The sequence below is a fragment of the Lasiodiplodia theobromae genome (genome assembly GCF_012971845.1).
Source record: "Lasiodiplodia theobromae strain AM2As chromosome Unknown scaffold_4, whole genome shotgun sequence".
Taxonomy (NCBI): domain Eukaryota; kingdom Fungi; phylum Ascomycota; class Dothideomycetes; order Botryosphaeriales; family Botryosphaeriaceae; genus Lasiodiplodia; species Lasiodiplodia theobromae.
In genome coordinates, this window is record NW_023336530.1 from 1,138,012 (window position 1) to 1,150,284 (window position 12,273).

The following is a 12,273-nucleotide window of genomic DNA, read 5'->3' on the forward strand; positions in this document are numbered from 1 at the left end:
CGCAGCTGCCGCCTAGTCCTCGACACTTCAACAACCACTTATTCTTCCCCAAACCATCCCACCGACATCATTTTCTTACGCACACCCGTCCTCATGTCGCTCAAACGCAAGGCAGCAGACGCTGCTGCCAGCGAGGCGAAAAAGCCGAAGGCCAATGGCAGCATTACCGCCTTCTTTGGCCCGCCAAAGCCCAAGCCTGTCGTAGCCGAAGACGGCACCACCATCATCAAGCCGACAGCTAAATTCAACAAGGACGCGTGGGTTGCGAAGCTCACTGACGAGCAGAGGGAGCTGCTGAAGCTCGAGATCGACACCCTGGACGAAAGTTGGCTGCTTCATCTCAAGGAAGAGATTACCTCCACAGAGTTCCTCAACCTCAAGCGCTTTCTTCAAAAAGAGAAGGAGTCTGGCCAGAAGATATTCCCGCCGGAGGCTGATATCTACTCATGGTAAGTGCATAACCGGTATCCTATTTTACTGGCTGCTATGCCGCATTGCCTACCAGCCGTCATTCCTGCATTCCATTGCGTCACCTCACTTCTCCCGCATACCCATTCGCATGAAATCCTGATCTATCGACCACTGGGCCGATTACTTGTGGTGATGTGGAATCAATTGGCCGTGTTTGGCCAGTTAGAACTCTCCCGCGACCACTAAAGTCTTCCACACCTGCCACCGACGACCAGTCGAACTGGGAGCCTTTTTTCCCCCCCATAGCATGCCTGTAGCTTCGGTTGTCTTACTTTTTAATGTTCACTTCTGACTTTTCCGCTCACACAGGTCTCGTCACACGCCTCTCAACACGGTCAAAGCTGTCATCTTGGGCCAGGACCCCTACCACAACTACAATCAAGCCCATGGCCTCTGCTTCTCCGTGCGACCGCCAACCCCAGCCCCGCCTTCCCTCAAGAATATCTACACTGCGCTCAAGAACCAGTTCCCCGAGTTTGAGCCGCCGCCAAAGAATGGCGGACTGTTGACGCCGTGGGCGGACCGTGGCGTGCTGTTGCTCAACGTCTGCTTGACGGTGCGTGCGCACAGCGCTGCTAGTCACCAGAACAAGGGCTGGGAGCGCTTCACGCAGAAGGTCATCGATACGGTGAACCGTGTGCGTATGAATGGCGTCGTGTTCATGGCATGGGGCAACTCAGCCCAGAGCAGATGCAAAGGGGTCAACGCTCAGCGGCACCTAGTCCTGAAGAGCGTTCATCCAAGCCCGTTGAGCGCATCGAGAGGATGGGTAAGTTATTTACTTTTTTTCATCTCCAACTTGCACATTGTGTACAGATGTCCGGTGATGAACGACCTCTTGTCGTAATCAGATACTTATGAGCCTCGTTGCACGGGCTGCATAGACCTCGTCTTGCTATGACACCTAGCGTCATTCCAGCTGGAATAACCAGGTAGTCGTGTAAGATGGGTGTATTGCTTGCTTCGGGTATAGGCGCTGATATTCAAAGAGAGCTCTGAGGGCACCATGCACCTCCCTCCATATTGATGGTTAGAAGACTAGTTGGCTGATGATGATTCTCAACGCAGTTTGAAACCGACCACTTCAAGAAGGCCAATGAATGGCTTAAGCAACGCTACGGCGAGGAGGACGGTCCCATCGACTGGAGCCTCAATGTTCCCCCGGAGGAAGCTGGCATCTGAGCTTGCTCATCATTACATGCCGATTCTTTTGACGATGTCGCGTGAGATGACATGCATAGAATAAGATGCTTGGATGACAAGAACCCTCACTTTATATCGGAGGGACCTTTTCTTTATTTGCTGTACAGGCGCCATGGATGGGATTGGGTACATGGGTTCTTCCCGTTGGAGGCTGATATTAAAACGAAACAAAAGCGATAGTTATTCTTTCGGTGTTGATCTCGGGTGGATTTTCTACTTGTTGGTTAATCTTGGTAAATGTTCGTATGCAATCGATTTGAAGTGCGGAACATTCAGTCTGCAAAATCATTCAATGGTGCTGCATTAGAAATTATGATGCTCGGGATATCGAAACAAATGTAATTTGAACATGCTTGTGGGACAATTTTTGACTGGTCATCTCTTCTCGTCCTCACCACTAGAAGGGAGTCTATCACAACCTCATAAGTCGTGTCGGAATGATTCAGAATGGAAAGTAATGCTAGTAGTTTGACACTTCGCCAACATCTTCACGTTCACCTCAAGATTCACTATTCCCAAAATCTTTGATTTCTATGAGTCTTTCATTTCCCCATCGTACCATTCTTTCCCACCTCCAATATTTCTACTCGTACAGCACAGAAAAAAAAAACAGCAAATGTGAACATCATCCCTTAAAATCCGCTTCTAATCGTGATTCGACTTTCTCATCTAGCAGTAGCAACTCTCTTTTCTTTTTGTTTTTCTCTCCTTTCATGCATGCCCAACCTAACTCAATTCTACAAACACCCCCTCAATCCTCCAACGTCGGCAGCATCCCCGTCACCTGCACCTCCTGCCTGCGCCTCCACCGCTCCTCTTCCTCCTCGCGCGCCAGCTCCTTGCGCAGCAGCTCGCGCTGCGTCTCGCCCAGGCGGTCCAGCTCGCGCTGCATGCGCTTCTTCCAGTCCTCGCTGCTGTCGCCATCGATGATCATGGCGTCGTCGTCGCCGTCAGCGGGAGACGAGAAGGCGAACAGTTCTTTAAAGTCGCGCTCGGTGGCGGCGCGGAGTTGCTGCTCGAGGACCTTGGCGGCGCGGATGGTGAGCTGCTCGATCTGCTGGCGCAGGGAGCGCTCATCTTGCTGCTGTTGTTGTTGTGCGTCGCTGCTGCCGTTCGTGCGGGCCTTCTTGGCTGCTTCTGCGCCGTTAGATGATGCTTCGGCGGCCGCCTTGCGCTTCCTCTCGCGCAGGAGTGCCTCGCGCTTCTTCTTGGCGGCGAGGTAGCGGACGTCGTGCGCAAGGCCGCCGGCACCGGCGTTGCCTTCGGCGTCGCTGCCGCCAGAACCGGGCGGTAGCGCGTCGATCGGGGGCGCGGTGAAGAAGAGCACGCGGCCCTGCTCGTCCTGCTGGAATTGCGCGCGAATGCGCGGCGGGATAGTCGCGTTGGTGTGGTCGTCGAGCCGGTAGACCTCGATCGCTTGCGCCGGTTTGTACGATTGCGTGTTGAGGACGCCGCCGCCGAGCGCAGCAGCTGCCGCTGCGGCGCCGTAAGGCGTGTGAGGTGGTGCGTAGGGCGTCGCGCCGGGTGGTGCAGTCGCATAGGGATTGGCGGCAGCGGCGCTGCTGGGGAGGTGCTGAGCATGTTGTTGGGAGCGGAGCTGTTGGGCATAGAGGGTTGATGGCATGGGCGGCCCGGTGGAGTAGGTGGAGACGGGTGTCGCGACGCTAGGCGGGGCAGCGTAGGCGCCTGTGTGTGGTGTGAGGGCGGCGGCGAAGCTGTTTGGATGCGATGCACCAAGTGGTTGCATTGGCGCTGGAGAGGCAGAGTGCTGGTGGTAGGCGTGCGGTTGAGGTGTGTAGTTGGGTTGCGTGTGGTGAGGTTGCGGCGTTGGAGCAGCGCCTGGCGTTTGTGAAGCTCCCATGGGGAAGTCTGGTCTTTGGCCATTGGCGCCATTTGCTGCGTGAGCCGACATGGTGGAGTCCTGACGCGGCGGTGGCGGAGGTTGCGGTGGTGGTGAGGGTGTTGGCTCTGGTGGCGGCGATTCCTTGGGGTCTCGAGGGCGTTTATGAACTGCACCGATCTTTGGCGGGGCGTTTGCTGCCCCCCATTCAGGTTCCGGTAGAGGGTCGCTTTCCTTTGCGTCGTCCTTCAGCAGATAGGCGATGGGGCTTGGCACCTTTTTAATCTTGCGCGGTGCATCAAACAAGTCCATCTCATAATCTCTGTCCCGAACCTCGTCAGGCAAACAACTGGCCCATGTTTTGATCTTATTCAGTTTGTGTTTCTCTTCGTTGTAACGCGCCTCACAGACGTAGATCTCCTTGTCTGCGGGGAAGCTCCTTGGCCGGCCCTTGTTGTAGCGCGTGAAGAACATGACAAAACAACGATCAATGACCTCGTCAATGGGGTGGTCACGGTATTGTCCGGTCTTGACGACCTCGTTCTCGTAGAAATGGCGATCAAAGCGATGCACAGTCTGCTCTGGTCTGTAGTACCAGCAGGCATTGACCCACTTGCCGCCCTCGGAATCTTGCCAGGTTCGGTATATTTGAGCGACGATAGGCTTGGTGAGATCGTTGGCATTCTGGATGTGCACCCAGTCGCCAACCCTCCAGCACTCGCCGTTATGCAGAATGCCTTCGGGCATCGGTATCCGGCCATCTTCCATGAGGTAATCGGAGTCTGGCTTCTTCTTTTCTTCTTCAGCAGCCTTGCGAGCTTCTTTCTGCAGGTACACGGCATCCTTGTAGATTTGGCTTTCGTCCTGGTTGTACGACTTGGCGTTTTCGAACATGATTTCGACATCCTTCATGAACTGGTCGATGGACTGGTACTTCTTCCTCTTGAGCTTCTTCTTGAGGCCGTCCATGGCCATAGGGTATTTGATTTCGTTGTGGTACTCGGGCATGACGGATTTGTCGGGGACGCGCTCGAAATGGCTGACCATCAACTGGTTCTGATCGTTCCTAGGCTTCCGAATGGCCTTCATGATGGCCTTGATCCGAGCTTCCATCGGAGTGTCGACCCGCGGTGGGCGTCCTCTCTTCTTGCGCGACTCGGCGTCATTCGCCGCCTTTTCCTTGGTATCATCCTTCCCGCCGCCCTCGCGTTTTGTGATGGCAGCGGTGGACCTGGGGCCTCCTCGTTTGCGTCTCGGTTTCTCATCTTCATCCTCTTCATCGTCCTCCTCGTCGTCTTCCTCTTCCTCCTCCTCTTCTTCCTCTTCGGGCTCCTCCGGCGCAGGATCCTCATAGGTGGGAATCTCGCCCAGATACGGTATCTTCGCCTCGTCCTCGACGATAACCTTCTCTTCAATCAAGCGCTTCAGCTCCGCCTCGAAGAACTCCTTGATAACGAGCGCATCTTGGTGTGCCTGGGATTCCTGACGGTTGTAGACCTGGGCGTTGTAGGTAATGAGGCTAAAGTCGCGGACATATTCCTCGAAACTCGTGTACTCTCTGCCATGGACCTTTTGCTTGATAATGCTCAGGGCCATTGGCTCCTTAATGACTTCGTAGTAATCGGGAACTTGGCGTTTGTTGATCTTGCGCTGGAAGAGCTTGGACGGGTCGTAGCCACTGCGCGTCGTTAGCAACGTGGCGCGCAAAGGTGCAGAGGGGCGCAAGGGCTGCAGAGACAGGATGCGGGTGTATAGAGACTCACTCTTCCATCCTGTGGTTGTAGACTTTGTTCAGGACTGTTTGCATGGCCTTCCATTTCTCCTCTGGAATGTCGCTGTCTGGCGCATCTGGAGCGGTTTCCGTGGTTGGAATTGGGGTCGCGCTGCCGGCATCCTGGGAGGCCATGGTGGGCGATGCGGCGTTGGGGTGACTGCAGCGAGGGTAGGAAGTGCGCGCTGCGATGCGCGGTGATTCGCGAGAGAGCGCGGTGCTGATGTCGCAGGAGCTGGTGGACGCGACAAGCACAAGCCGGCTCAGGCCCCAAGTCAAGTTGCTGCTGCTAGAGCGGAATCTGCGGCGCCTCGCCAAAAGGCTGATGCTAGTCCCTATCAGGAAAGGCGCGGGTGAAAGGTCTTGGCCCGAAACTTTTTGTCGCGATGAAGACGCACAACCAGACCAGCAGCCGGCGACACGACGAAGCACGACCATTGCCCACCAAACAGCCCCCGGTCTGGGCTAACTCTCTCGCTCATCGCAATCGCCCCGCGACGTCGCCGCCATGTCTGCGATCCACTACCTTCTGCACGAGTCCCCCGTGGGCTATGCCGTTAGTGTCCGCCTTCAAAAAAAGTGAAGCTCTGTACTCACCCCGCGTAGGTCTTCAAGGTGCAGCTGCAGCCTGAAACCATCGGCAACCGCCTGCCGGAGGTCCAGGAAAAGGTCAAGGACCTCTCTACCTTCGGCAAGATGGTCGCTGTCCAGGGCTTCGCTCCCTTCCAAGGCGCTGCCCAGGCTCTCGAGAACCAGAACGACATTTCTGAGGGTATCTGCTCGGACTACCTCAAGTCTATCCTCGAGATGCACATCCCCAACCCTGGCAAGAAGAAGGAGATCACACTCGGCGTCCAGGAGAAGAACCTGGCTGGTAGCATCAAGGCGAACTTCTCCTACATCAACTGCGAGACTGCCGAAGTCAGCGAGGTTGTCGCCGACCTGTTGCGTGGCCTCCGTCTCCATGCGCCCAAGCTTCTCAAGCAGCTCCAGGACGGCGATGTCGACCGTGCTCAGCTCGGTCTCGGCCACGCTTACTCTCGCGCCAAGGTCAAGTTCAGCGTCCAGAAGAACGACAACCACATTATTCAGGCCATTGCTACTCTCGACCAGCTCGACAAGGCTGTCAACACCTTCTGCATGCGCGCAAGGGAATGGTACGGCTGGCACTTCCCGGAACTTGTCAAGATTGTGCCCGACAACCACAAGTATGTTAAGCTCGCCATCTTCATTGGCGACAAGAGCACCCTGAACGAGGATAAGCTGCACGACCTGGCTGCCATTGTGGATGACGACGAGTCCGTCGCCAGGGATATCATCAACGCCGCCCGCGTCAGCATGGGTAGGGACATTTCGGAGACCGATATGGACAACGTTCTGCTTTTCGCCAACCGCGCCCTGAGCCTTGCCGACTACCGCAAGTCTCTGAGCGGTTACCTTGTCAGCAAGATGAATGTTGTCGCTCCCAACCTGGCTGCTCTCATTGGCGAGACTGTCGCAGCCCGCCTTATCTCCAAGGCCGGTAGCTTGACCAACCTGTCCAAGTACGCCGCTTCGACTGTTCAGATTCTCGGTGCCGAGAAGGCCCTTTTCAGGGCCCTCAAGACCAAGGGCAACACCCCCAAGTACGGTCTTATCTACCACTCGTCGTTCATCGGCAAGGCTGGTGCCAAGAACAAGGGCCGCATTTCCCGCTTCCTTGCCAACAAGTGCACGATTGCTTCGAGAATCGACAACTTCTCCGAGAACCCGACGACCAAGTTCGGTGAGGCTCTGCGCGCCCAGGTTGAGGAGCGTCTTGAGTTCTACCGCACTGGTGTTGCGCCCACCAAGAACGAGATTGCCATGGTAAGCTGATTCTAATACTCTCTACTCCAGTTTACTGACTTTGACAGAAAAACGCTATGGACAAGGTCCTCGGCGACATCGATGTTGATGTTGATGAAGCAAGCGAAGACGAGAAGGCCGCCAAGAAGGAGAAGAAGGACAAGAAGAAGGATAAGAAGTCCAAGTCCAAGGATGCGGATGGCGACGTGTCGATGGTTGAGACGGAGGAGAAGGAAGACAAGAAGGAGAAGAAGAAGAAGCGCAAGAGCGAAGGTGGTGAGAAGAAGGACAAGAAGAAGAAGAGGAAGTCGGAGTAAGATGCTTCTTCGGTTTTCTTTGCTACGATGTGAGCACGCGGTGCATGGAGCATGATTCTAGGGACAGCGTGGATTTTCGGAGGGAAAATGCTGCATTGTACCGATACGGCGGCGGGCGTATCTGGCGTTTTGCGAAATACCGGGCTTTATCTTCTTGACCATATGTGGGAGGGACGGGTTTTGTTTATAGTGGCGGCCTACAAAAGGGCCCCTACACGAAAAATGCTACACTCGATAATTCGACCTGGGGGTTATGTCTTCTCGATATAAGAATCAATTCCCCAACGACTCTGGTGGTGAGCTAGACCGGTGGCAATTGTACAGTGAATTCCTAACATTATGCATTGATGCTCGTCATACTTGATCAGAATCAAGCTATGGACAGTGTTGATCCGTATTGCTGCACAGAGCTTTGAAGATGGTGTAACGTGATGAGGCAAGAATAAGTAAAGCGCCGGATAACAAGGTCAACCCCCCTGCCTGTGGGTGCTTAGCCAGCAGGTCTATCGTAGGCTAGATGCATGGATTGTCTCTCTAAATGCCTCTTCATGGATGGGGCGATGGATTGCAGAATGAGTCAAGCCGTGCCGAATGCGCCATTTTCTTCCAAGCCATGAAGGGAGACGATCCGGCTCAGCCGTGGTGGGTTGATTGGCTGGACAACTCAACCGACTGGATTCACCGTTTGTGCCATCTATCGCCGATTGAAATGTGTAGTGCAAGGTTGGCTCAAGCGATGGTAGGCTGTTCGACAGCGGTAGCAGCTTTGTTGAATTCTTTGGTGGACGATCAGAATCGTCATGGGTGGGTAACTTTTACGGCGCCCAGGCGTCTTCCTTGCCAATGGTGCTGATGTGATGTTTTTGAGTGGAGCACGGCTAGACGCGGCGCCAATCGTGAGAACATCGTCAACTGCCCCTCCGTTAGCGTCTCGTCACGTGTGCGGGGCACTCAACAGCATAAAACCCTCTCTACGGCCCTCGCCTTCCCGTTCTTCTCGATCATAGCACTTCATCTAGCTGATCTCAAAAGTATCAATGCCCTCCCCGTTAATTGGCAGCTCACTAACACCATTAGGTCTCAAAGAAGCTCTGTCAAGTAATGATCCCCATCATGGGAGTATCATGCCTTCAATGGAGTTGTCCATCTATGGTCAAGTGATCATCATCAACGAAACTATGAGGTTTGTATTGATGCATGAACCGGTGCTCGAGCTCTTCGGTGCCTCTCTCCTTGCGATTGAGGCGCCAGGAGCTCTTGCTGAGATTATACGGTCGAACTTGATCAGGATAATACCTGCGTCGAAGGATCATGCTCTTACCCCCACTCGTGTCAACAGTCTTCCTGACTTGCGACAGGTAACAACAACTTACCACCACCAAACCAACCAAAAATGTCTCCCCCGATCGCCACCTCGCCCACGCTTCAGCGTGCTGCTCCCGTCACCAAGGACCTGCCCATCAAGCAGCAGGACGGCATGGCCGTCAAGGGCAACATGTCCAAGACGGTCGACGAGATGGCCGGGCAGTGGGACAACTTCAAGTTCGCGCCCATCCGCGAGAGCCAGGTGTCGCGCGCCATGACGCGCCGCTACTTCAAGGACCTCGACACGTACGCCGAGTCGGACGTCGTCATCATCGGCGCCGGTTCCTGCGGCCTGAGCACCGCCTACATGCTCGCCAAGGCGCGTCCCGACCTGAAGATCGCCATCGTCGAGGCTGGCGTCGCTCCTGGTAAGCCTCAAACCTACTCACCTGATCTGATCTTGAACTAACGATTCATAGGCGGCGGTGCCTGGCTCGGCGGCCAGCTCTTCTCAGCCATGGTCATGCGCCGGCCCGCCGACGCCTTCCTGCGCGAGCTGGGCGTCCCCTACGAAGACGAGGGCGACGACTACGTCGTCGTCAAGCACGCGGCGCTCTTCACCTCCACCGTCCTGTCCAAGGTCCTGCAGTTCCCCAACGTCAAGCTCTTCAACGCGACGACGGTCGAGGACCTGATCACGCGTCCCCTCCCCAACGGTGCCTCGGGCGTGCGCATCGCCGGCGTCGTCACCAACTGGACGCTCGTCAGCATGCACCACGACGACCAGAGCTGCATGGACCCCAACACCATCAACGCCCCCATCGTCGTCAGCACGACCGGCCACGATGGCCCCTTTGGCGCCTTCTCCGTCAAGCGCCTCGTCAGCATGCAGCAGCTCGACAAGCTCGGCGGCATGCGCGGCCTCGACATGAGCTCCGCCGAGGACGCTATCGTTAAGCGCACCCGCGAGGTCGTGCCGGGACTGGTTGTTGGCGGCATGGAGCTGTCCGAGGTCGATGGCGCGAACCGTATGGGCCCGACTTTCGGCGCTATGGCCCTGAGCGGTGTTAAGGCGGCTGAGGAGGTGCTTAAGGTCTTTGAGGAGAGGAAGGCTGAGAATGATAAGTACTGATGATGATGGAGATGAACTGCTGAAATGCCGTTTGTCTTCTCTCTCATTAAGGCTCGCCTTCGAGGTGGAAATGGGGATGTTATGTACGCTCGCTACGAGTTGCGATGGATGAATCTGATATAGTGTTTTGACGAACTTGCTTGACATATCTTGATGTGACGATGTATCGCGTGCCCTGATTGCCTATTTCCACGCAGCCAGTGATAAAGACACGTTGGTAAGGGAAAGTTAGTATTGTACATTTTGATTGTCAGAAGAGGTCCACCACCCAGTAGTGTAAGATCAGCATTCCGACAGAGGCTGCGCCACCTCGAAAGCCTCGGGCAGTTCAGCGTTGCAGACGAGCCCGTCAACCTCCAGAAAGTCCCTCACCCTCGCCGCACTCGGCCTGTTTTGAGGCTGATCATTGATCATGCAGCGGGCGTACCAAATGCACGGTCTCGGGAGAACATGGCCGTACGTGTATTCGTGCTCCTCCTCCCCAGAATAAATCGCGCTCAGAAGCTTCTGGATGGCGGCGAGATTGGCGTGGAACGGGCGTCTGCCACTCCGCTCCCTGATCTCCTCGAGAGCGTCGCGAAAAGAGCATATGGTGGCCATCATCTCCGTGAAGACGCAGCCGAGGGAGAAAACGTCGGCCTTGAATCCGCGCAGCTCTTGGCTCACTACTTCGGGCGCTGCGTAGAGCGGGGTGAAACTGGTGATGGAGTTCGTCTCGGACTCCTCGGGGGACGCGTAGGAGCGGGAGATGCCAAAGTCGGCGAGGTACACCTTGTACGCGCCAGAATGATGCTTTTTCGTACTGTTTTGAATGCTCCGGACGAGTATGTTTTCGGGCTTGATGTCCATGTGTTTGATATGGTGCTTGTCGTGAAGAAACGTCAAGGTGTTGGCCAGGCAAGGGAGGAAGGAACGCAAGGTCTTCGGCAAGTCAGGATCCACTTCTTCGTCCATGAACTCGCTCAGGTTGTATTCCGTGACGGGGTACATGAGGATGTAGAGGTCCTTGCTTCTTTCGACAATGTAGGTTCCCACGACTCGCAGGATGTGTGCATGTTGAGCGCGCTGTAGATGGGCGACTTCTTTTATGGCATCTTCCCTCTTCAGACTCCAATTGCATCTCACTCGTTTGCGAGCTAGTCGTATTCTCCTGCACATCACGCTCTCCACGAGGGCAGAAGTCCCGTGTCCGAGAGCTCTCTCTACATGGAGAGGAATCTTCTCCGTCTTTTTGAATTCCGCATGTTGCCCGCGCCCAGACCAATTGAGCTCCACGTCGAGCGCTGGGAGCAGATCCATTCTTTTCAACAACTTGTTCCAGTCACTCAGACTCGGACAGCCTTTGCCAAACGAGGAGCGTTCAGACAGAGGTTCCGTATAAACATTCGAAGGCGGCCACCGGGCTGGAAGCTTTGAACAGTGAGGTGAATAACATCGTAAAAAGCGTGGATTGTCTGTCGTTGAGTCATGGCTCCTCGAGTAACATCCGCATCCTGTAAGTTCAGGGATTACCCCGTGTGTCATTCTTAGTGGGCTGATCCACTTGCAAATGCCATCCTTCGTTACTGAAACGATTGGTGGATCTTCCTTTCGAAGCCTCGACGCAATAACTGAGCCATGATAAAGAGCCTTGGTGGTACATTTAATCAATGACTTGCAGAGGAACAAGGCTGCTAATGATAGCACGAGCTCTTCATACGTGAAATTGGAGTCGGAGTGAAAAATATTCTGCAGCCACGTGCAAAGGCTACCCAAAGCCCACGGTTCCTGACACGAGTCAAAGTCCTCTTTGCGGAGAGCTGAGATGTTGTGTATTCTCCGGAAGAATTCTAGATTCGATTTCGAACTTCTATTTGAAGCTCTACTCTTGTGGGCTGGACTCTCTGGCACACTTTGGTTCCTCAATCGGGATGGATCTGGCATGCTTAGAAACGAGCTGTCAATGACCATGTCTCTGATTATATCTTCAGTGCTCGGCATTGCGTTCACCAGAGCCTGAGTATTCAGCCGCGAATCTGGGTTAAAAAGCGGAAGTTTTGGAAGCCCTGATCTCCGGTCTGAGTTGAACCAGTGGCTGGGCGGTGTGTTGTAAGACGATGCATTGCTTGTCCTGGCAGACGCAAATCCTGATGAGCTGGTCGTCCTGGCGGATATGCTCGTCCTCGCGGACAAGTAGACGGATGCAACACTTGATCTGGGAGAGACTTGGCTCGATGTCGCATTTGTTGCGACAAGTACATTGGCTGATGAGCTGCTTGTCCTGACTGAGGTGTAGTTTGAGAAGCGAGCGGCCGGCAGAATGCCAGAACTGATTCTTGGTGGCGTCTGGATGTGGCCGTGAACGCCACGGCGCACTCGACCATGTGATGATTCTAGGACATCACTCGCAGGATGTGCCATACCCTCA

At 54.9% G+C, this 12,273-nt stretch overlaps 5 protein-coding genes across 5 annotated transcripts; 3 read left to right on the plus strand and 2 right to left on the minus strand.

The window, feature by feature from the left end:
* Window positions 1-93: 93 nt before the first annotated feature.
* On the plus strand, window positions 94-1,653 carry LTHEOB_1769 (Uracil-DNA glycosylase; the record flags this gene model as incomplete). The annotated part of the gene is made up of 3 exons (XM_035510506.1): window positions 94-449; window positions 781-1,240; window positions 1,540-1,653. 3 exons carry the CDS (start codon window positions 94-96, stop codon window positions 1,651-1,653), a joined length of 930 nt encoding a protein of 309 aa, XP_035366279.1.
* A 772-nt stretch (window positions 1,654-2,425) lies between these two features.
* On the minus strand, window positions 2,426-5,420 carry LTHEOB_1770 (Chromatin structure-remodeling complex protein rsc1; the record flags this gene model as incomplete). Its single annotated transcript, XM_035510508.1, has 2 exons — window positions 2,426-5,192; window positions 5,278-5,420. 2 exons carry the CDS (start codon window positions 5,418-5,420, stop codon window positions 2,426-2,428), a joined length of 2,910 nt encoding a protein of 969 aa, XP_035366280.1.
* Window positions 5,421-5,793: 373 nt separating this feature from the next.
* LTHEOB_1771 (Nucleolar protein nop56) lies at window positions 5,794-7,429 on the plus strand (the record flags this gene model as incomplete). The annotated part of the gene is made up of 3 exons (XM_035510509.1): window positions 5,794-5,841; window positions 5,892-7,133; window positions 7,181-7,429. The coding sequence occupies 3 exons, from the start codon at window positions 5,794-5,796 to the stop codon at window positions 7,427-7,429; spliced, it is 1,539 nt and encodes a 512-aa protein (XP_035366281.1).
* A 1,393-nt stretch (window positions 7,430-8,822) lies between these two features.
* On the plus strand, window positions 8,823-9,866 carry LTHEOB_1772 (Thiazole biosynthetic enzyme protein; the record flags this gene model as incomplete). The annotated part of the gene is made up of 2 exons (XM_035510510.1): window positions 8,823-9,162; window positions 9,214-9,866. 2 exons carry the CDS (start codon window positions 8,823-8,825, stop codon window positions 9,864-9,866), a joined length of 993 nt encoding a protein of 330 aa, XP_035366282.1.
* A 282-nt stretch (window positions 9,867-10,148) lies between these two features.
* On the minus strand, window positions 10,149-10,856 carry LTHEOB_1773 (Dual specificity mitogen-activated protein kinase kinase 1 protein; the record flags this gene model as incomplete). The annotated part of the gene is made up of 1 exon (XM_035510511.1): window positions 10,149-10,856. One exon carries the CDS (start codon window positions 10,854-10,856, stop codon window positions 10,149-10,151), a length of 708 nt encoding a protein of 235 aa, XP_035366283.1.
* Window positions 10,857-12,273: the final 1,417 nt, after the last annotated feature.